Source organism: Apus apus, chromosome 10 (assembly GCF_020740795.1).
Source record: "Apus apus isolate bApuApu2 chromosome 10, bApuApu2.pri.cur, whole genome shotgun sequence".
NCBI classification, from domain to species: domain Eukaryota; kingdom Metazoa; phylum Chordata; class Aves; order Apodiformes; family Apodidae; genus Apus; species Apus apus.
Genome location: NC_067291.1, coordinates 19,012,683 through 19,040,131, shown reverse-complemented (window position 1 = coordinate 19,040,131; position 27,449 = coordinate 19,012,683). Strand labels below are relative to the sequence as shown.

Genomic DNA, 27,449 nt, shown 5'->3' with positions numbered 1-27,449 from the left:
GTGTTACATGACGGACGATGGGTTGTCACACGTTTGGCCTTGTCAGGATTTTCTGCCAAGTGTTCAGTTTGAGCCCTGAGGGTTTTGAGTACATCTTTGAGAGTTTTTACTTGGCTTCTTGGTCTAGAAACTTTTTTAGTGTTCCTGAAGTAAAGGGCAGGGGGTTGAGTATGGTCATGAGCCCTCTCCGTTATATGGAGCCTGCATCACTAGACTCTTGCAAATAGAAATGTTGACACCCTGGAGGTTGGTTGCTTGTAAGTGGTTTCTGCTGTTACTAGATGGATTATGTGGTTGGAACAGGTTTCCAGGAAAGGAGTGTCTGTTGCTCTGTAAAGATTCTGTGCAGTAATGTGTTTATTGGCCTGAAGGCCTGAAGAAGGGCAACCTCCTCCTGTCAGTATCCAGTGGGATGGTATTGTCATGACCAGCTCAGCCAGTGCAGCAATGATGACAGGAACAGGCCCGCTGTGGTTGCTCACAAAGGATCCTTTGCTCCTGGTGTTAGTATGTTCCTTGGTGGGCTGTGGCACAAGTCACCTGTGAGATCCAGTTTCAAATGCGCTTCCCTCCAGTGGTTGTTTCTTCTCTTATAGTGTAGCAGGGACCTGAACCAGGCTGTCAGGCTTGACGTGGGTGAACTCTGCAGTCTGAGAGACTGGATTTGACTCTGGGGAGAAGAACAGGGTGATATTTAGGGGTATAGAAACATCATCACATGTTTTTAAAAAGCAAGTGCTTCTGCTGTTGCAAAATATGGAGCTCTCTGTTCTTACTCCACTGCAAGTGGGTTGAGTTGATTTTTAAGGGATTGAAATTTGAGAGGCTGATAATTGCTTCTTACTGACCTGTGCTGGCGTGGGAAGCTGCACTGCAGCTCTCGGCTCTATTCCTGGCTGCCTGAGCCAGCCAGCTGTCCCCTCGCGCTTCACCTTTTGAAGAGGAGGAGTATTTTCAGCAAAATGCCATTTTAATTGCTGTCTGAAGAAAATAGAAAATAGGACAGATACACAGGCTGTTTCCCCAAGTGAGGAACCGGAGTGCCTGGCACGGAGCAGGAGCCCATGGAGAATGAGGAGGCAGGTGGACAGCCCTGTGTGGTGGCAAGGGATATGTGAGGGGGATGTCCAGCCTGAAGAGGCAGCTGATTGCACATGGCTGTGCCTACCCAGCCCTGCTGCCTTAGGGCAGGGTTGGTGCTGCAAGGGGGCAGGAGTAGGCCTGGGCAGCACTGGTGCCCATGAAGCTGGTGCTGCACAAGAGCTGTCTGAGGCTTGTTGGGGTGTTGCTGCTGGCAGTGACAGGGGGAGGGGGAGTCAAGGGGAAAGATGCAAATAGAAGCCAGAGCTGTTGGCTAACTGGACTGACTTGTGACCTGCCCTAATTCCTTGTCTCCTCAGTTTCTACTTGTGCTTCTAAAGATAACATGTTTCAGGAAAGGCAGAGGATTGAGACTTTCGACTAAGTTTCAACATCTGTTTAAATAAGGTCTGCATCACATGCCTCAGCCTCTACCTCCCTGGAGGTGCTGCGTACACACAGGCTGACTAAGCCCCTGTGACGTGCTGCTAAGAGCAGCAGCCATGGGGAGATCCCTTCAGAGAAGTGTCTGTGTTGCTGGTCCTCCATGAATAGGGTTTCTCACCACAATGCTGGGGCTATGACTGTGCCTCCTGTCTTTAGCTCAGCTGAGTTTCCCCAGCCTCAGACTGTCAAACTTCTCCTGTGTTTGACCATGTCACCTGTACATCTTTTTGCTGGTAACTTTCTCTGTGCTCAGTTTCTCCCTATTTCATGCAGGTTTTTTTGTACTGCCTGTCTTGGATGGAAACCTTTTGATGGCAGTGTATTTTCAGAGCATTTGTGGCAGCCTTTCAGCTTCATGTTTCTCTACTTCTAGACTCCTGTGGAGCCACTGAGTGAGTTTTGTAGCTTGTTGTGATCCTCAAAATACTAATCCTCCCTAGGAGACATGAATGGGCACAATTGCCCTTAGAGAGGGGCATTTGGTGACAGTCCCTGCATTTTGGCATTCCTCAGAGAAACCTGCTGGGGCTGTGCTGGCTGAAAACTCCTGGAATTATGTTGCAGTGCATTCATGTTGGGAGGTCAATGGCATCTGCTGCTCCTTCCTGTGCCTTCTTCCTGCAGGATATGGGTTAGGACACAGTGGAATTGTCCATGCAGGAAAACCCTAAATCCAGGGACTTCCAGGCAGATCCATGTTGGCAGTAGTTGCCCTTTTGTCATGGTGTGCCTGGCTGGCTGTTTAGCATGATATGAAATGGGCATCTCTGCATCCTGCTGGGATTTGGTCTAGGGGTTGGGAGATTGTCCCCTGGATGTCCTAATGAAGATGGGGGTGCTTAAGGCAGAGTCTCTTCTGTCCCATAATGATGGCAATCAACAGGCAGGGGACTAGTAGGATTCTTGTGGAGTCTTCTCCTCACTAAAGGGACATACCTGGCCAACATTGAGTTCTAGTTGGTTGTCCTGAGACCTGGGGCTGTTTAGTCTGGAGAAGACTAAGAAGGGGATCTTACTAATGTTTACAAATGTCTGAAGGGTGGGTGTCAAGAAGAAGGGGCCAGTCTCTTTTCAATGATGCCCTGTGATAGGGTGAGGGGCAAGGGACACAAACTGGAACACAGTAAATTCCACCTCAACATGAGGAAAAACTTCTTTACTGTGAGGGTGATGGAGCACTGAACAGGCTGCCCAGAGGGGTTGTGGAGTCTCCTTCTCTGGAGACTTTCAATACCCATCTAGATGCATTTCTGTGTGATGTGCTCTAGGTGATCCTGCTCTGGCAGGGGGGTTGCGCTCGATCTCCAGAGGTCCCTTCCAACCTCAACCATTCTGTGATCCTGTGATTCTGCCAACCAGCAATGAGGGCAAACCTGACAAGTTCCCATTCCCACAGGCTTGGGGACGGAATCAGCCCCGTGGTGGGCAGGGTTAGGCCCTTCCCTTCAGGGGCACCTGCAGGGAACGGCACACGCCTTGAAATGATTCCATCTCCCTGCATGTGTAATTTTGCGTGTCATTGCCCCTAATTGCATGCTTAACACACACTCTTTTAAAATGTAGCCCTTTTATCAGCAGTAGGTAGTAGCAGGTTTAATAGGGTGTTTGAATTTCTATAAAATTAATCTGTAGCCTTCTGCGATAGGAGACGGGCAGGGAGCCATGTGGTTCATATCCAGTGTTGATAAACTTGTTATAGAGGCAGGAAACATTTCTGATTGGAGCAGTGACAAAATAATTTGGAGTGGAGCCATAAAAAGAGTGGATGGTGATGGTTTGAGCACAGCAGAGATTGAAATTGCTGGTGTGTGGAAGCAGCGCTGCCAGCTAACATTGACTTAGTGTCTCTGGAGAACTCTAACGGCAAATGCATTTTATTAATGGCAATATTCTTTTAGGAAACGCTGAGCCTTGTTTCAGAGGTGGAGCTCTCCTATGAGTATGTGGGTTTGGAAATCAGCCAGACTAAGACCTGTTCATCTTAGCTTGCTGCTGGTCACTGCTCTGGCCTCTGCCTGCAGCAGGCAAGTTGCCTAAGGACACGTTCTGGGTAAGACATGATGTGATTGTCAGTTTGCAGCTGGAATATCCTTTTCTAGTGGGTAAAATGCATCCATCCGTTCTCATTCTGGAATCAGTTGTATAGCATAAAATGCTCAGAGACAGCAGGCCACATTTTTGGCCATTCTTTTGTTGTCTTTCCTTTGAAGTAAATCACCCAATACATGAACATCAGTGGTGGATGATGCCTTTTGGGGTTCCCAGCTGGGTTCTAGCTCTTACTGCCAGTTCCCCTTGTTGTAATCTGTCCTGCCACTCTTCTGAAGGAGATCCTCTGGATCCTGGGGCTTTGTCTTGTCCATGTTGCCACTATGCAGAGAGCACTGCTCCAACCAAGTTGTGATCAGTGGCATTGGGTACCAAGCTGGGTGTGAACATCTTTGCTTGTGCTTAGCAGTCATGTGGGGGTTCATCAGCCTCAAGGGAGGCTGCAGTATGCAGGCAGGTTAAGGGCAGCTCTCACTTCTGGGCAGCCATGGCAGGTGAAGGAGAGGTTGGGGCCCTTGCTGCATCTTCTGTGCCTGATATTGCTGTCACTTCTTCAAGGTATTCTCTGCTTCAATCCAGCATGGGAAGAGCAAGTGTGGATAGAAGGTGTGGCTGCTGGACACTATGGTGGGTGGCAGGGATGGTGCAGGTTGTGCTTGCAGTCCTAGGTGTGTGTGATGGAGAATGTAAGTGCACAAGTGTCACAGGAGGTGCTGGACACCTAACAGAACTAAATTTCACCTGTTTCAAATCACTCATGGAGAGCTGTGCTTCCTTTGCTGTGCAAAACTGGGATGTGATCAACCAAGCAGAGCAACCCTCACTGCAATGCTGTCTTTTCTTTGCAGGGAGGCTGTTGGAAGGGGATTCTCTGGAGCTGAGCTGTAGTGCTGGTCCTGCAAAGGTGATACTGGAGCCCAACCAAGCTGTGGTTTTGGACTGTAACCTGGCTCCTGTTGAACAGGTGACCAATATTACATGGAAGAAGAATGGGTTTCCATTAGTGGAGCAGGAATATCTCCATGTGCTTCCAAATGGATCACTCTTCATCTCATCCCAGGCTGCAGCAAAGGACAGTAAATATCCTGAGAAGGCTGATGCTGAGGGTAATTACTCCTGTGTCTCTCACAGCTCCCTGGGGACTGTCACCAGTCAAATGGCTGCAGTCAGATTTTCAAGTAAGTGTTGGGTGGTTGTTTTTTGTTTTTCTTCTTTTTTTTCCCCTCCTTGTGTTTATACAGACCATCTGCCTCCCAGAGAGTTTGAGATACAGTGTCTATGAAGTGAAATTCTATTGATGATGTGTTGGTTGGATTTGGGATAGTCCAAAATAAGCAGTGATGTCTTTCTGTTTAACACCCTTTGAAACTCACCCAGGTAAGTGCCATTAATCATGAATCAAAAACAGGACCCTTGTCACTCTCGAAAAGCCAGTGGTTGTTTTTGCAGAGAACCCAACACTTCACAGCCCTGAGTGCAGCATCCTCTGCCTGGGGAGGTGGCTTGTCTATGACAGCTCTGGCTCTCCTGGCCAAGGCTGTGATGAGCTTGTTGCCTCAGTGATGTAGAGAAGCAGCGTACTCAGGGCTTCTGAATAAGGAAATCTTTGTGCATGGCATGGTCTGAAATGCCTGTAGTGAGATCCTCCCCTCCCACAGAGACCAAACTAGAGTGTGGCATTGGGCTTGTGCTCCCAGGCAGCCTTCTGCCATCATCTCTTTGTGTGTCCCACAAACCTTGCCAGGCTCCCATGGCTGGGCAAGACAGAGCTCCTGGCTCCCATGGCTGGGCAACACAGAGCTCCTGGCTCCCATGGCTGCCTCTCCTTTCTGATGCAGGTTACTGGGTGTTCTTGTTCTTGAGTTTCTAATGGCGCATTTGAGTGGCGTTGGCAGTGTCAGAGCTCCAGAAGGGGGAGTTTGAGCAGAAATGGGCAGGCAGCGCGACCTTTTCTAACACTTTTTTGACAATCTGAAGGTACCTCTTCTGCAATCCCAGTTCTTGGTGCTGGGCCTGAAGAGCTGGGCCAAGTGCAAATCAGGAGTCAATTAAGTACTTTTCCAGCCTACCCTGCTGTGACAGGGTGGTCTGGTCTTGAAAGGACTTTTGAAAGGACCTGAGAGCAAGTTCAACTGGAAAGCTGCCGGAAGGAGGTTATAGCCCTGAAGAAAGAGGATGGCAGCACTGGGAATGTGCTCTCTGTGTCATGTATTGGATTTGGCCATGCACATCAGGTTAGGTCCCTCCAGGCCACAGCTGATCTCTTCTGGGTTCCCTGGTGAACAGTCAGCACAACTTGGGGAGGAGTGTAGAAGGGACTTGGGGAGTTGGATGCTGAGCAAGGAGTGGTGAGAGAAGGGCAGAGCCCAGGAGCTGTAGCTCCTCAGGAGCTGGTGAATTCACTAGGTGCCACTGGCTTTGCTCAGATGTTCCTGCAGGCAGAATTTACCCCATCTCAGCATGGTGCAAATCCAGGGGAAACTCCAGACTGTGAAGAGCAGTGGGAGGCTGGGACAGAAGGCTGTCTACATGACAAAGAGTCTGCAGTTCCACTTGGTGTCCAGGTTGTCTAGTGAGGTGGAAATCTCTTTATAATGGAAGACATGAGAGAAAAGGCTCTTGAGGCTTTATTTCTTTTCAGTCTCTGAGAACACTCCAAGATCTGAACCGCTGAATCTTTGTGCGGTGTTCAAGAGTAAAATTCCTTTGTATTCAGGAATGGCTCCTGGAGCTATTTTAAGTGTGTGACTACTGGTAAACGATTTCTTGACCTACCAAACAAGTGAGGTTAGAAAATAATGCAAACACAGTAACACTTCTCTTAAGTACGGTGACTTATGTACATGTTGATGAACACAGCTGCTCAGCACACCATCAGGGCTGAGGTGCTTTTGTACTTGCTCAGAGCTGTCGTACATGAAGATGCGGAGTGGATGTCCTGACATCCACTTGACACTGATGTATTTAACCTCTGGTACCCCCAAAAGGTTGGTCTAGGTTTGGGCAAGCTTGTGTTGCAGTCTGTGATCACTGCTTTAGAAACCACAACTCCTGATGGCAGGTAAAGCTTTTGCCCAAATCAGGGGAAGGAAAATCTTTGACCTTTGCAACATGTCCTCCTTTTCTGCTCAAAAAATGTTTAGTGTGCAGCACCCACGGATTGCTGGTCACCCATCCCTCCCGTTCCCTCCCTGCAGTGATTTGTAGCTGTAGATAAATAGCTGCTTCCAGTATTTCATCAAGTGAACGAACCCCTGAGGGCTGTGAAGAGGGAGTCAAGGATCCTGCATGCATATTTTGTCTGAGGAGGTGGAAGAACTGGAGTAGAAAAGGCATTATTAATGCAGGATTTATTTGACTGCTCCTGCCCTAATTCCAGCCACCCTGAATCAGGATGTGTTCCCTTTTAGGGCTGACTTGTGTTGAAGTCTGAAGTGTGCCTCTTACCTGGTGGCAATGGTTTGTGCCTCTATTACAGACCTGGGTTTATTGTTTGGTGAGAAGAGTGGAGATAACTGAAAACCAGGAGTCTGTCTTAAATTGCCTTTCCCTCCCCCTGGATTTTTCCAGAGAAGTGTACATAGATGATGTGTCTCTCCATCTCATTCTGGGTTTCTCACAGAAACAGGGAATTTCAGGTGAACTCTCTCTTTGTTCATACTCGTATGTCTCCTTTTATTACCATCAGCACAGGGAAAGTGCTGCCTCTGTGGCACAGACACGCACTTGACATAACATATTCATTTCTGAATGGAGAGCAGTGAGGGAATTGATTAATGAAATGCATCTCTCCCTTCGATTTGTTTTGTGGGTTGGGCAGAAGCACTTGCTACATTAACATTCAGCTGGTGCCTGTGAGGGTTGTAAAGACGTTTTCTTTAAAAGCCTGCTGCTCAATAACGTAGTCTATCCAAGGCTGTTTATGTGTAGATGGAGTTATTCTGTGTGCTGATTGCCCTGGGCACTGCTGATCAGTTTGGGGCAGCAGAAGAAAACCTGTTCAGCAGGTGGGATATGTTATCCCTGCCATCAGCTCATGCTTGGGTCCCACGGAGTGCTTCCTTCCCTGGGCTGGGGCTCTGTTTGTGGTTGGCCATCCACACCTTGTGGCAGTGGTGGTGGTGGCAGATGAAGAGGATTAAGTGTGTGACAGCTCCTGGGGGTGAACAGGCTGTGAAGTGAATGGCTGCTCAGGCTGAGGAAGCAGCTTTGCGGCTTTCTCCAAGCCCTGTGTGCTCCCATGTAGAAATACCAGGGGTGTTATTTTAGTTGTGAGAAGGTGTAGCTTTCTACCTGTTAATAACTGCATTTGTGAAGATTTGTTAAAGCTGTTAATTTAGCTTAAACATTTTGTGCGAGGGAGGTTCTAGAAAATTACAGTAATTGTGACTGTCAGAGGAAGGCGTTTGCTGTGCCTGGAGGGAAGGGGCCTGTGTTGCCTGCCTGCCGGCAGCGAGCGCAGAAGAGGGCTGGTGTCCTGTGGAGGGACAGCAGACAGCAGGGATCAACACACATGGCTCTCGTGATGCACTTGCCACAAGGAGAGCAGCTCTCCTTCATGGTGTGTCTGGGCTTTGAGGAAGTGCAGACTGGGATTTACTCTTAAGGATTTATTTTGTGCTGTTTATTTGGTGGATTAGGTGCACAGGTGAGTGAGGGCCTGTGACTGTAGGCAGAGCCAGGCTGGGCAGAAGAACCTCCAGCAGATGAATGCACAGGCTCTGGACCATGCACAAATGTGACTTTCAGATGCTGTTTCAAGTAGCTGGGAAAGTGTCATCTATGGAGAGACGGGAGCAAGCCCTGCACGGGTCAGCTGGGCAGCACCTATGGCCCTACAGACCAGGCCATGTTCTGGCTCTGCCTCAGCCGCGCCCTCGGGCCATGGCAAATCGCTTTCATGACTTTGTGTGAGTGCTTCTCTTCCACCCCCAGCCTGGTTCAAGGTGAGCTCTTCAGAGACACGTTGTCTAGGCAATGCATGTGATTTCAGTGGGGGCCAGAATTGCCCCCATTTTAGAAATACCTACTCATAATTGTAAAGGACAGAAAAGGGACAAGCACACGGGGAGTCGGGGGACAAAGCGCTGTGGGGGAGAGCAGCCAGCCCGTTTCAGAAGGCTGAATTCCTTGCATAGACTGCATTTTCTGCCTGGGGTGTAGTGTTGCTGGCTGGCAGTCTTTCCAAGCTCACGGGCCTCCTGCATGGATCAGGCTGCTGGGAGAGGAGGAGGGTGCTATGTTTCACCATCCTGCAGTCACCCCTGGGCTCAGGGCTAAAAGCCTTGGCACACACGGCTCAGCTCCAGCTGGTTTTAACATGTCAGCAGGGAGGGAGCTGCATGCTCTGTTCCTGGAGGCGCAGAGCCTGGTGCTTTGGCATGTTGCTGGGGGTAATTTGCTGTAATGCTCTTCACCTTCTCACCTGCAGTGTGCAAGGTAATCAGTGCAACAGGGCTGGGAGGTGTTTTGTGACTTGTGATGGCTTTGTAAGCTAAAGCCTAGCTGAGGAGTTGAAAATAATGTTGAGTCTGTATCTGCTGACTTTGTTTCCCTTTTACTCATAAACATCTTTCCCTGCCTCACTGCATGAAAACCTCTCACTTTGCAACACTTCTGCAGTCACCCCTTCCATCAGAACATGTTTCTGGGAGGAGAACAGCCTTTCCTAAGGATCCCTGTGGCCCTAGGGTGAGCAGTGTGTTGGAGCCTGTCTCATGCTCTTTGTGACCTGCACATACGGCTGTGCAGTGTCAGAGTAGCGGGACCTGCTTTCCCACCCTCTCCTTCTGCAGCAAGTTTACCTTGCTCTGGCTGTTTCTCTTCTTTCTCCCAGCACCACCTGTTTGCAGCACAGCTCTTAGCCTAGGTTGGGTCACACTGTAGGTGCTGGACATGTTTGGCCTCCTGCCACCCTGCTACCCCTTGGGATGAGAGAGGAGGAACACAAGGGGTTGCAGCATGTGGTGGTCTTGGCCCCAAGCTGATTGCAGAGGGTACATGTGGAGCACCGATGAGCCTGGCCAGCAAGTCTGTCTCTGCCTGAGTCTTGTTGGTGCTGAGATCCAGGGTGCTTGTTTGGTTCTGCATCAAAGAAACCTCTCCATCATTCTTAGGTTGTTTTGGTGTTTCTTTCTGTGCACATAAGATCACTGTTTGTGCTCTCTGTCCTCTCCTTCACTGGGGGTGCTGCAGGCTGCTTCTTTCAGAGCTTGCAGACAGGATTTTTTTCAACCTGTCCTCGGTGATTCCCACTATTCCCATCTTGATCCTGTAAAAGGAAGTTGAGCTGGCTCGCTCTGCTGGGAAGCCAGGACTCTGCTTGGGAAGCCTGGCTGTTCCTGCGTGCTGCTCAGAGCAGGAGGGACGCTGCGCTCCCTAATCAGGGTCGCTGTTTAGTCACGCTCCTCCACATCCTAATGAGAAATCTGTCACGGGTGCATTTCTTGGCTCTTTGCTTTTGAAGAGCCGTTCTGGAGCCCAGCACAGCAGGCAGATGGGGCTGGGTGGAGGTGAAGGGCAGGATCTGATTCTCAGTAGGGAATTTCAAGCTTGCACACACAAGTCTGGTAGGTGATGGGGAGGAATAACCCCTTGCTTTGAGACAAGTTGTTGTCTGGGTAACCCAGCCAAGACACTGGGAGCCCAGGAGGCACTGTCACCTTTTGTACCGTATTGCACTTCATGCCAAAATGTGTAGAGGTAAGCCTGGCTTGCTGAACATCCTGCATCTCCTCCCCAGCTGTACAAAACAGATGTGTGCAGGCATGACGGAGAGCAAAGAGAGTGGGGAGCTGCCTGCTGGGATTTGTGAAGCCTTTTCATCACTGTTGGTGACAGTGGCATTGCTGTTTGTGCCCACCTTGTGCTTCTTAGGTTCTCTGGTCTCTGGAGACTGGTCTAAAGCTGCTTTAAACTTTGGGACATCATCATGTCAGTTTATATGATGCCACTTAATACTGAACTGAAGAGAGACAGGTGACCTGATGTGATGTGGAGGGAACAGAGATGCCTACACAGTTCATCTTTTTAGAAGGATTTTTGCCTCCCTTTGTGACCTTTCTGGGTATATGACCCTTCCAGCCTACCAAAGTATTCTTATTTACAGTTGTAGAATGAAAAGAGAATAACAGGAAAGAGCATTAAGGATACCTGCTGCCAGGAGAAGGTTGTTTTGATGGTGCCATCCTGAATGTGCATTTGATGGATTTTCTTTTAACCTCTTGTATTCAGCGAGTTTTATTAATGGGAGCTTAAAAGAACTTGCAATTGGTAGAAGTTACTCAGGTAAAGTGCTCTGCAGTGTGTAAGTTGAAAATACGAAAGCAATTGACTGAACTGGAGCCTTTTCCAGGAAAAGATTTTTCATGGCCATTTGTATTGAACTGAAAAACTAGACTTGGCAGACAGCTGGTGGGAGAATTCAGTCTGTAGCTGCTGCGGAGAGCAAAGAGTTGCTTTAAACATCAAATAACTATTTAAATTAAAAAAACACCCTACTAATGACAGCTGAGAATATGATGAGGTTAAAATGGGTCATGTAAAGCATTTAATTTTCAAAACTGGGTGTAGTTTCTCAAGCTAACACTGCAATAAAGTGCATGTGTGTGCATGTGTGCTTGTGTGCGATGCAAAGAAAACTTCAGCTATAAAATCCAAAGCAGTGATGGATGTTCTTGGGAAGCAGTGGTGGGACAAACGCACAATTGTGTTGAAGGAGCAGAAGGTTACTTGGGGTCCTTATAAGCACAGTGCTGTGCTTGGCCCAGCAGTCAAGCCTGTTTTCTGGCTGAAATTTATGTTTCTTGTGCCACGTTCAGGATTTCTGGCACTTGTGTTAGTGTGTTGCTGGATGAATTTGTACGGCAGGGTGGGTTTAACAGCAAAGGCTTTAACGGAGACTTACTGAAAGCAGGAGCCAGTTCTTCTGGTGGAGAAGAACACGAGCTTTCTGCCCCCATCAAGGAGCCTGCATGCTTATTCAAAACTCCACCGTGTGACTGAGATGCCTTCGAGTTATGCTATTGATGGGACAGATGCTGGCAGCCCCAGGGGAGGGTTTCTGCTCCGTTGGAATCAGCAGGGTTTTGCTGCGTGCTGGAAAGGGAGGAAGATCAGGCAGCTGCGTGTGAAAGATGGGAGGGGTTCTGTCCAAGAGCAATCACCAACTTCAGTGCTTTGTCTCTGAAGCAAGTTCAGCCTCTCTAGTATAGAGAGAAGCATAAGACAGGGCTGTGGAGAACAAATAAGTGTCCTGGCATGTGTGAAATCTGTTGTCCTCCTCCTAGCAAGGTGGCTGTGGCTGTATCCCCCTGGCTGCATCTCATTAAGTAGGATAAAGTTGGTTCTGCAGGCAAAGCTGTTTGCTATGGAGAAAGAAGATGTAAGGTTTAAGGCCTCTCACCCTATTCTCCAGCACTGCCAGCCTGTGGGCAGTTGTTTTGTGTAAGTGACTTGATTTCTGGCTTTGTTCTTCCTCTTGACTTGCTCTACTTTCCTGTGGCTGTGGGAGTGCTGCAAGACAAGGGGAAACTCTCTGTCTTTCAGGGTTGTGGCATTTCCCCTCTTCTTTTTCTTAATCTACATGTCCTACCCAAATGGAGCAAGTGAACAGGCAAGAAAGCAATTTAGGAAGGCAGCTGTTGAAACCAGTTGTCTCTCTTTTCTCTCACACTGTTGCCTTAAAAGAGAAAATGAGGCAAGAAGCAACTTTGCATGTTGAATCTTTTCAGTGACTGTTGTTAGAACTGCTGAGGGTCTGTAGGGCGTGGAAAAGTGAGGAATCCATTTTGGGCTGTCTTTAGGAGAGATAAGTCTTAATTCATGCAGCGTAGCAGGTTTGCATTTCTCAGCAGAAGCACTTGAGTTACTAACTTTCTCTTCCTTCTTTCCCCAGCATTATCACGCTTTTTCCAACAGCCGGAGTCACAGACTGTGGAAGAAAATGGGATGGCCCGGTTTGAGTGTCGGATTGAAGGACTGCCATCCCCTGTCATCACGTGGGAGAAGGACCATGAAGCTGTTCCAGCAGAACCCAGGTGATTCCCTGGCTACTTTTCTGGGTCAGCTAGAAAAAAAGCAAAGCAAAAGCTGATCATTTAGGATGTGGAAATGCTTCATAAAAAGGTAGAATGAAGAGAGAGGTGAATAGATCAGAGAGAGATGGTATTTGATCATCTATCAACACAAGAGAGAAGTGATAGACCAGAGACAGATGTTTGGACCTGATAATTAAGGGACGTAAGAGGAGGTGTTCAAGGGGCCCATGCAAACAGGTCCATAAAACATGTGCTTTTTTTCCCATTTTATTTACAAGAACAAAACCTGTTATTATTACTGATCTCTTGTTCTGGAACCTTTGCCATGATGGACCAAGTGCTTGCTCTGTAAAAGACAGTTTCAAGGAAATGAAATTGGCTAGAAATTGGCTCATAAACAAAGAAATTGAGACTGAAACCTCATTTCTCCAGTGGCCTGGGAGGTCTGTGTGCAAAGATGCACAATCTCAGCACAGTTTGCTGGGTGTCTGTGGAACAGGGCACAGCAGACTGTGGTGTGGGCTGCCTGTGGCTTGTCCTCTTGGGTGAAGTTAAGTGAGGTAGAAGTCTTTGGGGGCCTGGCGTGAGGAATATTTTTCCAGCTGACTGTGGGAACTCTTCTGGAAGTACTGGGTGTAGCCCCTGAATTCTGATGTGTTTGTTCTTTCATTTTGGTTGTGGTTTTAGAGAGAGCTGTTTTTTTCGCTGTTTTCCTGCACAGATTAGTCTCAGGGTTAATAATTCTTCTAGAGCACTGTGTGCTCAGTAACCTGGGAGGTCTTCCCATTTTCTTCATTCCCATGTTTAGAGGTCATTTAGTAAAAGACCCTGAATTTTATTTTTTTTGGGGGAAAAGATAAGAGTTGTGCAGCATGACACCTTTTCCTTAATGAAAGTCAGGTGCAGGCATGAAAAAACAATAAACCATTAGCTGGCTGTTAGTTTGGTTTGTAGTTGTCACTTCTGCAGGGAATCTGTGCACGGTCCTTTAGGTCTTAAAAAGTCATTTTCTGTGCTGCAGAAGGAGCTGTTTGCGCAGGGAAGTTAAGCCGAGAGGCAGGACAGGAAGGAAAGAGGGCTGGTGTGAAGTTTAGGAGTAGTTTTACAGCAATGACCATTTCTGTAAGAATAACCCCTTATATCCTTGAGTCTGGCATCTAAAGGCTTATAGGAGGCTGTTGCTCTGTAATGAGAAGAAAAAGAATTAATTAAAAATAAAAAAAAACAAAAAAAAAAGAAGAGATTGCAGAGGGAAGTGTGCCACAGATAGGGCAATGGCTTTTTAATGGGACAGCTCAATGGATGTTGTGAAATTACTTGCTCAGGGATTGCTTTCAGCACTGGCAGCCTGGAAATTGTTTTCCTTGTAAAAGCCAGACTGTAATCTCTGGCTGCAGATCTTGCTTTTTAAATCATGTTTTAGCTAATATGCTTTTTCAGAAGGATTTGCTTTTTGTTGTTGTCTAGTTGTTGTTGTCGGATTTAATATAACCGGCTTTCGAAGGAATTAAGTGAATTCCAGGAAATGTTGGCTGCCAACCAGAACTCTGTTATCCTTACCCCATCATGCCTAAGGACCAGATCTCAGGCCAGCTTCTGATTACTGTGGGCTCCCTCCTGTGCACACTTCTGATGAGCCTGTGCAAATGCAATCATTTGGGTATGTAGGCGTCAGGAGGATGATTTCATATTCCAGAATAGCCAGATTAGGTGTATGTACAAAACCAGGCTCTGGGGCTATAGATCCAACCCTTGAGATAATGCTGCTACATCAGTGTTTGTGATTTATTTGGAGAGGAATAGAATAGTCATGCAAGCTGATACTGCTGTTGTGTTTTTTAACCCTTTTTCTTTGCCCTCGGGTGTAGCATAGTGCCACCTTGAAGGTGCTGAAGGCTGAGCTTAAAAAATACTTAGACAACCCAAAGGGTGGAGAAGTGCTTACTGATGTTTTCAGAGAACCTTTCCTGCCCTGCTGAAGTGGAGGACAAAATCTAACTTCCATACAAAACACAAAAGTGTTTTGCAGTTTTGGCTCTGAATAACTTTTTAAAAACGTGGTCTTAAATCTGCAGCAGCTGCTGAGAGGTGGCTTGCAGGATTTCTCTGGGTTGCAGTTGCTTTGGGGTGTGTGCTACATCTCTTGGCGTAACCTCATCTCTGGTTTAGGTGCTGGCTGGTTTCACGCCAGGATCCAAATTGCTGTTTGTGTTCTCTAGAGCCAAGATGAATACTTGCTAAGTGGAGGCCTTTGGAGGGCTGCACATAAGCACACACCCTACCGATCACATGGTCTGCAATCACAGGATCTTTTTCTACATTTTGGCCAAGGGAGGGTTTTGTCTAATGGACGAGTTCACTTCTGTCACGTGTCAGGAGTGCCTTGATACTGCTCCTGGTCAGGTACAGGGCTCTCAAGCTGCAAGCAAAAGGGCTTGCAGAGTTTGAGTTTGCAACAAAGCTGCAGGGTCCTAACTTGTCCTGAGAGTGGTGCTTCAGTCTATTTTGGATGCCTTCAAAGGCTGTAAGGAAGGATGTGCCAGCAGTTCACTGGGGAGAAAGTAAGCAAAGGATTTGGACTGTTGATGCTGGAATATTCTCTGCTCTATACACCACGAGGTGTGCTGAGCTGTTGGTTTGGACACAGGGCAATGGTGCTTGATTTCAGTTCTCCAGCACTGCCCTTTTAATTGTCACTGAGGAGGTGGGGAGCTGTCAGCCCCTCTGTGCTCTCTCTCCACCACCACTGCTGTATCTCAGGAGTCTGCTGGGGGAGGAGCAGAGGGAACAGCTACATGTTTGTGCTGCCTTCTGTGCCTATGGTTGTCAGGTCCTGGTCTGAGCTACAGGCTGCAAGTGGGGGCTTGCCTTGCTTGCCTTCCCCCCTGCTGCCCTTCAAGGCAGTCTCCTGGGAGATCCTGGCGCTTTATGTGTTTGGCAAAACTCTGGAGACTGCTGAGGTTCCAGCATTTCTATTCCTCACAGGGCCTTTGTCTGTCTGTCCCTTGGCTTTTGTTTTCTGATTAATCCATAGTGAAGAGGAGCAGACAGAAAGATCTGCCCTTTGTGTGGGAGAAAAACTAGCACCAACCGTTGCTCTGAATCATCAGACAAACTTGGCTTCCTTGCAGAGAGCCTGGGAATGGAGCAAAGTGCTCTTACAGGCTTCCTGGAGTCCTCTGCCATTCTTCTTACCTTGCTTCCCTGGGAGAGCAACACTCACCTCTGCCGTGATTTCCCAACAACATTCAGGAAATCTCTCTGCAGCTGGCCTTGCCAAAAGGACCAGCTACATGTCTCCTTGCCTCCAGCTCCTACTCTCTTTAGAAACACAGTGGCTCGTTTTCTGCCTTCAAGAGAAGCTGAGTGTGTTGGCTGAGCGTGACCACAAATGTGGTCTTGAGCAACCAGACCCTGCTTTGAGAGGGGAAAGACCATGAACAATTTTCAGAGGTTCTTCCCAGCCTCAGTGAATCTGCAGTACATAACTGGAGTGTCTTTTTGTGGCTGGGAGATGCCTTCCCTAGTGTTTGAAATATGTTGATATTAATTACAGACTCAAATAGCAGATGCACGACAAAAATAAATATTATCGCAGTGGGAGGCTTCTCCTCTGCAGAGCTGAGAGGATGCAAATATTTGTCTTCTTTCTCCTGTGTCCTGATGAGGCATCCTGATGAGGGCTTTCTGGGTACCACCTCCTCTGAAGTCTCTGGAGCTTGATCCTGAGAAAAGTATCTCTGTAAGTAGAGGGAGCTTGGCTTTAGGGATGTGGGGGCATTTGCCCTTGAATGTGGGGGAAGCTTCAGCAAGCCTGTGTCCATGAGTCAGGGGCTGTAGGAGTGTGCTAGTAGAGACAGTATGGTCACTGGAGAAGGGCTGTTAGCTCTTCTCTTTTTTCATGAGCTGTGAAGAGGCCAAGAAGTGATGAGCTCAGACTGCAGCAACTGAGGTACAGGATAGATGCTAGACTCCCAGCAGGGATGTATGTCTCTGGAACAGAATGCTTAGGGCAGGGTGTTTCCATTACTGGATATTCAGGATAAATGTTTGCAGGATCGTGTGGCTTTTGGTGGCCATGCCTTGAACACAAGGATGATTGATCTCTTGAGGTCCTCCTGATTCCATGCCTCTTGCTCATGGCACTCCAGCTGACTCAGCACCTGGAGAACCACAGTTACACTTATTAGATATACTTATTGGGATCTTTGTGAGTGGAAGGACTGGCATTCATGGTTATAACTTGTCTTTGTGCTGTTCATGTGGAATAGCTGCTGTCCCTCCCCTTAGCAATTGCCTTTGGATGTGTCCTCTTTGTAATGAAGACTGATAACCCAGAGCTGCCTGTCAAAGCTCGGCAGCTCTGTTTATAGAGGCTTGCAATTAAAAATGGATCTCATATATAATTAAAAAGGATCACGTAGGCTTTGTGCCTTGCATTCAAGAATAAAGAGGCTGCCATCTAGGAATCCAGGCAGAAAATGGAGATGCTGACAGCCAGCTCCTACTTTTATGCTAATTGCTAATCATCTGCTTTGTTCAGGATAATGCAGCAAGGATTGTGTTCAAGTTGTAAGCCATGTAGCCATTTCACTCCATGGAAGTGTTGCCCAGTAAAACCCCATGGGCAAATGGGTGGGATACTGAATGCCTGCCTGTAAGTTTGTCAGCTTCTGATAGCCAGAAGCTCTTGGAAGAGCAAAAGCAACCAACAGAACCCGGGAATGGTGCAGCTGTGTCATGGCTGCTTTGGGCCATGAAGGTCTAGCTGTGTATCAGTTGATCCCTTTGTGTACTTGAGGTGCAGCAGGGAAAAGATGATGTTCATACTTCGCAATGTATTTTTTTCTCTGGGTACCAAACCTTTGTGACAAGCAAGTGATGAAACTGGCTGTAGTGTGAGCAGAGGCACTTGTTAACTTAGCAACATCTAAAAATCGGTATGTGTAAGCATGCCTGTGTGTATGTAGCTGTTTTATTACTATGCAGTTGTTTTGTATCAGCAAAGCCTGGTCTCTGAAAAGCAGATCCTATGTGTGAAAACTCTAGGGATATGAATAGGTCTGTACCTGCTGCTTTTTAAGAACCACCACTTGGGTAACTCAAAGGTTTCTCAGTCTCATTCTGCATTTGCAGGAGAAAAGGAAGATATAAAAAGGCTTTGAGTAAATTCATAGCTTAGATAAAGTATAGCCTGCCTCACACTCTTCCTTTTGGTCTCTCAGGTTTATAACTCTTCCAAATGGTGTCCTCCAAATCGTGGATGTGCAGGAGAGTGATGCTGGGTCTTACCACTGCGTGGCAACCAATGCTGCCCGAAAACGCTACAGCAATGATGCAGTCCTCAGTGTCCTGAAAGGTAAGGTGCAGGCAGGAGCCTGCTGGCATGGGCACATGTCTCCCGGTGGCCATTGCCTATGATGGCAACCTCAGCTGAAATATCAGTTACAGTCTCTCTTGCTGGTGCAGCTCTGCACATTGCAGGGTTTGGCCCAAACTTACAAATTAGGCTTTTTAGTAAAGGTTTCTGTTAACTTCATAAGGATAAAGCTGGCTGGTTGGGGAGGTACTGCTGCCTGGGAGTCACAGCTGGCTGCTCTGCCCAACCCCAGGACTACACAGGCCACAATAATAATGGGGTTGTTTTCCTCTGTGCCCAGGGATTTTCTCTTGCGGGTGAATTTTAACAACTTGTGGATTTTAACAGCCCTAGAATCCTTTTTGCTCTGGGGCTCTTAGGCACCCTGCTTGCATCTTGGAGAAGTGCAGTGTTGTTATGATCTTATCTCCGGAGGCCTTGGATGGCAAGACAAGCAAAGGATGGCATGGACAAAGGAAGGGAAATAGTTGGAAGCTGGAGTGGTTGGCAGGGCTGTGTGTGCCCCAGGTTGCCTAGCGGGGTCTGGAGGAGGTTAAGCACAGTGACATCTGATTTGCCTTCTGTGTCCATATTGTTGGGTCTTTGCTGAGCTGTTGGGTAGACTCCAGAGATCTTTTTGTGCTATTTGGGAAGAGCCTCAGCTGGGATTTCTTTTGGTGACACAGGAGGTTGGAGCAAGGCTTTGGGTGTGAGCTCCCTGTCGCTTCCCGATCTGGGCCTCAGTCTCTGAGTATGTTTTTCTCTGTAAACCAAGAGTGCAGTGGGCAAGTCTGAACATGAGAACGTAGCTGAAAGCGTAAGTGCAGTGGGGGTCTCCAGACTCCAGCATCCTTCCTGGCACGCTTGGCTGCCTCCCCAGTATTGTATAATCCCTGTCCTGCAAGTGATCAAACTCCCCTGGGCAGGGAACGTGGCTGAGTTGTCCCTTCTCTCGGGACAGCGCTCCTCTGTCAGTCTGTTTCCTGTTCCTGCTGAGCCCAGTGCATTTTATAGGCAGCTTTAACCTTGAAAGCTCCAAAATCCTTCCCAGCCCCTTTTGTCTTTGTTTAGGATTGCATTGCTTGGCATTCTGCTACCAATGTATTTTCACAGAGATGGCTTTGCTGTTCATCCGTCAGCAGGGAGTGTAATTAACTGTGGAGCCTGAGAACACACCTCTGATCAATGGATTGTGTCACGGAGGTAATCTGTATGGAATCTGCAGAGAATTGGTGAGCAGTTGAATGCTCTGTATCTAATTGCCAGCCCCTGCCAGATCCTCTATCTGCTTAATGAAGCAGAGGTGAGGGAAGCACTTACTATGGGTGGTTCCACACTCCAGAGGCAGCTCCTGTGTTGGGTCTGGTTCGCTATTGATAAGTCGTATTGATCAAGCTACAAAGGTGAATATGCTGTCTTTGGCATCATAACTTGTTCTGCATAATTGTATCTTGTAACTCTGCAGTGTTTAATCTGCTTTGCAAATGGAGGCAATGAAAGAGGTTAAATGGGAAACGTTCCTTCTGGAGCACCAGCCGGCCCGAGCAGATTTCTGCCTGGAGTTCTCACCCAAATCTCACTTCTGCAGCACCACACCACCCGCTGGCTGCAAAAACAAATATGCGAGGTTGAGTTTTTCACCAGATTGGGCTGATAGTGATGAAAAACATGCCTGTTAAATCTCTGGGGTTTTTTATAATTGGGGAGAAGTATCTCTGAGACAGATGGGAAACTGCAGCGACCTGTGCAGGCTGCAAACTCCTCCATGAATGACTGGCATGGTATTGATCCTTTTTTGTTTCAGCACCTCACTGTCAGAGGCACGTATTTGGGTGCCTGGACTGGCTTGATGAGTCTTTTCCTTCCTCTTCAGAGGCAGCTGATAGTAGTTGGAGTTAACTGGTCAGGCACAAACCTTTACTGCTTGTAAAAAATAAAACCAAGTTAAACCAAAACAAACAAAAAAATCCCAGGAAAAAAAAGCACAAAACAACAACAACAAAAACCCAACAAAACAAAAAAACAAACACAAAAGAACAACAGCCTGCAATTACAGCTATTTTGTGTTGCTTGAGTTGCTAATTTGGAAATTTCAGGGTTCAAACTCCTGTGTATCTGCAGGCAGGAGCAGCTGAACTTCTTCCCTCCCTGCTGATAGCTAGGGAGTCATTTGTGCTGAGGTAAGATGGGAATCTGGTCTTTCAGTCCCGCTGCACTTCCAAGGCTCCTGGAAGAGTTTTGTGCAGTGGGACGTGGTGTCTCCCTTACCACCTGTGGCTGCGGTTCTGGTGTTCCAGTGACAGCACTGGGCAGTGCTGTGTGATGATGACCTAGTCTGTGTGCTCGTGACAGATTTTGGGGCTGTGCTGGTTAGAATGCAAACATTTCCACTTGCACGGGGTTGCCAGCCCCGAGGCCTGGGAACATCTCATGTTCGTGCCTGTGCCCCTGACAGGCATCACTGAATTTGGACAGGCTGTGCATAGCGAAAGAATCCGTTTCCCTGTAGCTCCTCTGCCCAGTTGTCCTTTCCCCTCTCTCCCCCCTTCTTCCCGATAAGATGACTGGGATTTGTTCAATTTCCCTTATTAAAGACCTTTTCCTGGTAGAGGCGGCAATTAACACAACCCCTTCTGTCGTATTTGCATGGCTTAAAAAACCCAAAAGTGTTGTTTCCTGGGAGGATGCGAGTCCCCAGCGGGTAGGGAAGGCAGCGTTGCCTGATGGTGGCAGCACACGCTGGCCCCAGACGGGGCGGGCAGGGAGCGGTGCTGCACGCTGGTGCTCCAAGTGCTGCAGATGTTTCGGCTGTGCAGACTTCATGGTGCAAATTTCCAGACGTTCCCTGGGGAAGTGGCATTTAGAGCTGGAAGGGAAGAGAGCAGACGGAGAGAGGGGATACAGGCGTGCAGGCCTGAAACAGAGCCTGCTGTTGAAACAGAGATAAGTTGGATTTTTTCCCCTTGGATTTCCAGTGGAAGAGGCACCAAATGGATCTGGCAGCTCAGTCCCTTCACCCCTCACCTGGAGAGATGAAAACTGCTGCACTCTGCCAAAAAGGGCATTAGGAGCTGGCTTCAGGATGCTTTTCCCAGGCACCCAATTGGCATGTGCTGCCTTTGCCTGGGGTCAGGTCTTAGCCAGGCTGTGTCTTGTTTCTTGTAGCTCCATTTTGTGGAAGCAGGCTCTGGAACCCTGCTCTGAACTCATACATAAAGAGTTAATTCCCTGTGTGTTCTGATCGTGTTCCCAGGTCCTGGTCATACACACAAAGCGCTGCTGTGCTTCATAAAGCGGCTCTCGAGAGTAGCAGGAAGGCTTGGGGAATGTGACATTGTGTGGTCTCAGCAGGTCACTTTGCCTGTCACTTCACTTTTCCCCTCCATGTCACGCACATGGCTTGCTCCTTGAGTGTTTTCTTGGGGACAGGAACTGCCTCTTGTTATGGGTTTGCCCCATGCTTGGTACAATGGGACTTGCATCCCCAGTGCAGTACAGATAACCAGCAGAGGCTGTACTTGTGCCGGCCCAATACATTTTTTGCAAGGACTTAATTCTGTTTTAAAATGACACAAGGACTGTGGCTCCCCCTAATTTCCATGGCATCTTCCCCATTGAATGAATGCTGGAATCTCTTTCTTCCACATCTAACCCAAATTTCACCTTCCTTCAGTTCATCCTATTATGTAGTTGCAGTGTTGGGATCTTGCAAAAATTCTCCTTCCTCTTTAGTTTTTAATCCCGTTGAGTATGTATAGGCAGTGTGGGGTTCCCAGAGTGACCTAAAGAAGGTTAAAGATTTTGAAATTTTAAAATATAAGAGTTTTGGCTGGGCTAGGAGAAGTACAGGAGATTAAAACAAGATCATCCATGTTGAGATCCTGACCCCACAGCTCCTTCTTGCAGGTTTCAGTGTTTCTATCTTTTCATATTTACAGGATAGTCACTCCAGAAGAGTCAACAAAATGTGGTTCTGAGAGCCAGGACTCTTGGCTTCTCCTTTCCTCTCTGTTGTTGGGCTGCAGAGGAGAATCATTTGCTTAACGCTTCAATTTCTGCCCCTGTAAATAGGGTTCATGTAGTAGCATTGGAGTTGTCCTCTTAGAAGCGATGGGTCAGTCTGGAGAGCAGTTATGGTGCTGGAGCTCTGTCTGCTGACATGAGCTGGGCATTGAGGTGCACTTGCAGAGGAAGATGCAGATACGTTCCTGACATGAGTGTGGGATTTTTCTTCCCTGTGTCCTCTGTTCCCAGTTTCTGATCCATGACTGCTGGCACGTTACTCTGGTCTGTGGGTAAAACCTTTGCCTCAGATGGTGTTGGCAAGAATCAGAATGTGCAACAGCCTTTCCCCAGCACCATCAGCATGGCTGTGCAGCCAGGTTTCTGCTGTGATCTCATAGGCATGATCCTCTGCCTGTGTTGCAATAAATGCAGGAATGGGAAGGACAGATTAGGGTGATGGGTGTAGGTACAGCAGGGTGGAGGTCTGCGCTGAAGAGCCTTCCAGCAGATGAGCATGTCCCCTGTGAGCTGGGATTTCGTGCTGTGTTATTAGAGATGACACTGCGAGATTGCCGTTGGCAGAACATCATTTACATTGACAGTTGTAGCAGCTTTGCTGCAGCAGTGTCCCAGGAAATGCATTTTTCAGCCAAATATTTGTATGAAATGTGATAACAGGGACAGAGCTTGGAGGCAGCTGAAACACCTTCACATTTTTTGTTCTTTTGGTGTTTGTATGGCAATGGCTTGCAGGTACCAAGGGAGAGCCTGACTGTTTTGGAACCTGGCTGGTTCCTGCTCCAAAGGGTTGCAAAAGAACACACCTATTGAATGGGATGAGCTTTAGGGATGGAAGGGAAGGTGGTGATGAAGTGAGCAGCACTCGCAGTTGGCCACCACCTCACAGAAACAGACGTGCTGTTACCACAAGTGGATTTTCAGTCTCTGCATGTGTGAATGACGTGCTGGATGCTGGCTTGGCACTCAGCCTGAGCCCTGACGACACGTGCTGTGCTCCCCTTGCAGCTTGGAGCACAGGCACTCTGCAGTCTAGGGACAGGCCGGTTCAGATTTGGATCTGTGCTACTCTGGTCTGACCCCCCTGACCACAGCCAGCTGCTGATCCCCTTTGTGTGCTGCCCTTGATGGAGAAGAGCAGTGTTAACTAGAGTGGGGTGATGGTCCCACCTGGTCAGGGGTGGTCTTCCTCTGGCAGGAGCCTGTGGTGTTGCTGAGGGCAGAGCTGGGGAGGGAGGGGAGAGCTATGCACAACTTTGTGGTGGCAGGTATCTGAGGCTGTTTGCATAATGCATGTGCTGCTTTGTGAAAAATGCTCTTGATCCTCCTCTGTGGCAGAGGATGTGAAGCAAACCATGGTAAGAGTAAATTCAGAGAATAGCAAGATCAAGAAGGGGAATACAAAGCAGTTCTAGCTTAATAAATAGATCTTTAAAGCTCCAAATGGCCTTCTGCCTAGTGTGAGTGGTAACCATTCCCTCCATCTCCCTTTTCCTGAGTCTAGAATGCTAGTGATTTCAAGCACGCATGGAAACAGGACTGAGACCACAGATTTTTGGGTGAAACTTGTGAAGGGCTGATGCAGACACACGTCAGGCACCCACCCAAACACACAGCTCTCTCCTTGACTGGAGTCTGTACGGGGCCAGCAGGCATCACACCGCTTGCATCGCCGAGGGAAAGCTTGTAGCTCAAGTGTCAGCAGCCTGTTCCCGGGAGCCAGAGGGGGAGTTTGAGCTCAGCTGCCTGTGAAGTTTTGCGGGGCTATGATACACCACGCTCCTGACAGCTCCAGCAGCCTGCGGTGACAGAGGGATTGATACAAAATTCAGAGCCCTCACCTCCTATTAAACAGAACAGCGAAGCCTGGGGTTGGCACTGAAGTGAGTGGCAACAGAGGTGTCAAGGATAATAGAGCAGAACAAGAGATGTACAGCTGGGAATAGGTGAGCTGTTTCCGGGTCCTGAGGGGAAACAGGTCTCTCCCACGTGCAGTGTTGGCTTTGTGGTATGTTTGGAGCCGTCAGGTATGGCCAGGCTCGTGTTACATGCAGCTCTGACTCCTGAAGAGCAGGGATTGCTGGATTCAGGGATGGTTTGTGGCCCTCCAGTGTTCTCCACGTGTTTCTCTTATTAATCCAGATCTGCTGAGCTTTTGAGATTTTGTGAAATGTAGATGTGGTCCTTAGGAATATGGTTTAGCCCTGGACTCAGTACAGTTTGCTTAATGGTTGGAGTCAATGGTCTTAAAGGTCTTTCCCAACCAGAACGATTCTGTGATTCAGTGCAAAAAGAGCTGTGTTTGGTAAGGCTCTTACCAAACAGGTAAGAGGTTTAAGCAGCAGGGTTTAAGCAGCAGTCTCCATTCAACTCTCCTCAGAGTCCTGGTGCTGTTGTAACTCTGTGGTACATCAGCATGTCTGCACTGCAGGGATCACACCTGGCCTTTCCCACAGGGCATTGAACAGGCTGTGCCATGAGGCTGGGAGGGAGCTAAGAATAGAGATCATAATTAGGTCACCAGCTTGCAATGGGCTTCGGACAGGAAGGTTTCTGTGCTTGGGTTCCTGATGGCACTTGTTAATTATTAATCATCTGTGTTACAGCAGAGCCCCAGTAGCTCTCTGAGGTAGAGGGTTAGTGGTGCCCTATAGGGCTGACAGCATCCTAGCAGCTGGAGTGAAGATGTTGCAAGTGTCCAGAGACAGAACAAAGCTCACAATCCTCTTACTTTAGATGTGGGACTGATGTTACAGAGGAGGCTTGTCCCTGTCCCAAACAGACAATGGCATATGGCTTGTGGACAACAGTGAGAGGAAGGAAAAGGGAAGACGGGTGGGACAAGGATGGGCAGGTGATGTTACCAAACATCATGTCTTCAGGCACAACCTTAGATCAGGGCTGTCTGTGGCACTCAGCAAGTTTCCAGCCAAAGGGCTTTGACAGAATATGTGGATCTTTCCCCATGGAAAACCAGCCTTCCTTCCAGGCTTTTCCTAGTAAAACGGATTTGCATTGTCCTGAGTTAATGCAGATGCATCCATCTGCTTTTAGTTCTTCCTTCCAAGTTGGCAGTCTTTGTTTGCTGCCAGACTGTGTTACTGTGGGCTCCCAGCATGTGTGTTTGGAGCGTAGCTTGTAGGAAGCATTCTGCCTACCTGGCATCAGGGAGACCACGCCATGAGGTGGCTTCCCATCATGTTTCTCTTTTCAAAGCCATGCATGACGGTAATGTGCTTGGCCATCTCTGGAGATGGAATGGGGCAGAGCACAAGCCCTGGTTGCAAAGGAAGCAGGTTGTGTCCTTCTGCACAGTCCAGAGCCTCCAGCCTGTTCCCTCTCTGCTCTTGCTTACATGTACATGAATTGTAAGTAGATCTGATGTTGTAAATAAATCTGAATTGCAAATAGATCTGATGAAATAGGTGTCAGCCCCTGGCAGACATCAGCCTCTGAGCACAAGCAATAAGTTACTGGAGTGAAATGGCTCCAGTCACTGAGTCAAGGTGAGGTGACTGGGTAAGGAGGAGTTTCTCGACTTATAACCTGTGAGCCAGAAGGGTCTTCTGTTGACCATGTCTCTGTCTCACTTCTCTGCAACAGGTAACAGAGTATCTTCCTCTGCCTTAAAGCTTTTTTTTTTTTTTGAGATTTCTCCTGAATCATCATGGAAGGTTATGTGGTGGCCTAGGAAAATGACAAGGAGAGCTGGCATAATGATGGTTAAAAAAGTGTGGCAAAGTGCCACTGAATCCCAGAAGCTGGCAAGCTTAGGTTCCCAGGACCACTTAGGAGGGGTGTCTGTATTTAAATCTCTGATACTGTGGCTTTTGTTAAAGGTCTTCTGATACTTTCTGGCTATTACTTTCATACCTTTACTTCTATGAATTAGCTGTGTTACAAATTCTGAGCAATTGAAGTCACTGATGTGCCCACAGCAGCACTGTGGGGTGGTGGCAGGGACCAGGGAGGAGACTGTTTCTCCTAACAGTGTTGTCAGCTGTGGGACATGCCTGCTGTAATGTGGTGGTTCCTGCTGTGGTGATAACATTGCAAAGCACCCTCTTACAGCTCTTATCCTTCTCTGCTATGTTTCTGGCAGCTGCTGGGGAATGGCTAGGGCTTGCAGTGCTTTGAGGGCTCAGCTGGAGTAATGTAAGCTGTCTGGGTCTTAGGGGTTAGGGCAGGGAGACTGCTCTGCCCTTCTCCAAACTGCTTCAGGGACACTGAGGTACCTCTGCTCCTTCCTCCATTTCTTTTTCTTGGCCTCTCACCTGATTAAGAGGCTTAAATCCTGCTGTACAGAGAGTGACTTTTTTTTTAAGGAGTTTGTTTGCAATAAGATCTGTGAAAATGTGCCAAGAATGGTTAAAGGCTTATTAATTAATAGTTATTATCTGAATTGGTGACATTATCAATGCTGCTCCGACATAATCCTTCTGATAGGTCTCAGTGTCCTCTGTGCCCTAGATGTGGGTTTCCTGTTTCCTCTGCCATATTCCAGCTCATGACCTGCTTCTTCTGCCACTCAGAAACTCTCCATGATATATCTGCAGGCTTCTAAGGATTCAGATGCATGGCCTGAGGTCTCCAACCCTCTGGCTAACCTGGGCCTCCAGCAGAAAGCCAGAAGAGCACTAATTCTCATGAGCAGCAGCAGCTCTCTGGGCAGTGGGGCTGCAAGGCCGTGTGGCCACGGCTCTCAGTGCAGCACCTGCTGTTTATTTTGCTTTATTTTTCCTAGCTCCCCCTGGAGCTGGGCGATCGTGGGCACTTCCAGGCACTCGATGAAGAAGTGAGTAGGAATTCCTTGTGCAGTCTGGTTGGCTCCTTTTCTGTTGGCCTGATGAAGAGCAGCTCCAAATCCATGTGCACAGAGAAAGCTGGTGGTGACAGCTTTACGGAGTGGAGTGGTGGGCAAAGCACACTCTGACTGCCTTGCAACACAGCTGAATGTACCCTGGACATGGAAAACGCTGTATCCTGAAGGATCAAAGGTTTTAGGCATGGAGAAAGAGCCCCCTAAAAATCCAAGGCAGTTTCTGGAAACCTGCCACTGCTCAGCCTCTTTCTGGGCTTTTGGTTACATGTAGTTCAGGATGTCAACTTACGGCTCAGCTAACACATTAAAGGATTTAATTTCTGAGCTGAAATATCTCAGCTGTATAAAGAACTGGAGGGGAACGAACGAGGACTGCCTGATGGCCCCTCTGCCTGCCTGGGCTGGGATCCATGTGCTCCCCAGACTTCCAGACACAGGACACTGAGCTGGGAGAAACACTTAACAGGCTGTTTTTTGCAAGCCAAGTGAAAAGTGGTTTCTGAGCAGCTCCTCCTGCCACACTTGGTGTGTAACACGCTCTGTGGGGAGACCCCAGAAGCTGTGGCAGGTGCTGCTCTGAGGAGTGTGTGCAGGTAGGAAATGAACACTCCTCAACCAAAGTCATTAGTCT

The 27,449-nt window shown here is 48.1% G+C and overlaps 1 protein-coding gene across 6 annotated transcripts in view; it reads left to right on the top strand.

Moving 5' to 3' along the window:
• Positions 1–27,449, top strand: part of IGDCC4 (immunoglobulin superfamily DCC subclass member 4) — a 263,733-nt gene that overhangs the window by 30,225 nt on the left and 206,059 nt on the right. For 5 of the 6 annotated variants that reach the window (XR_007890471.1, XR_007890472.1, XM_051628876.1 and 2 more), the window contains exons 2-4: positions 4,425–4,754; positions 12,473–12,614; positions 17,840–17,973. Coding sequence is in view for 4 of the 6 variants with exons in the window: in XM_051628876.1 (XP_051484836.1) it covers positions 4,425–4,754; positions 12,473–12,614; positions 17,840–17,973 (606 nt within the window). In the remaining 2 variants the exon portion in view is untranslated. The remainder of the gene's footprint in view (positions 1–4,424; positions 4,755–12,472; positions 12,615–17,839; positions 17,974–27,449) is intronic. The other variant, XM_051628875.1, reaches the window with a different exon arrangement.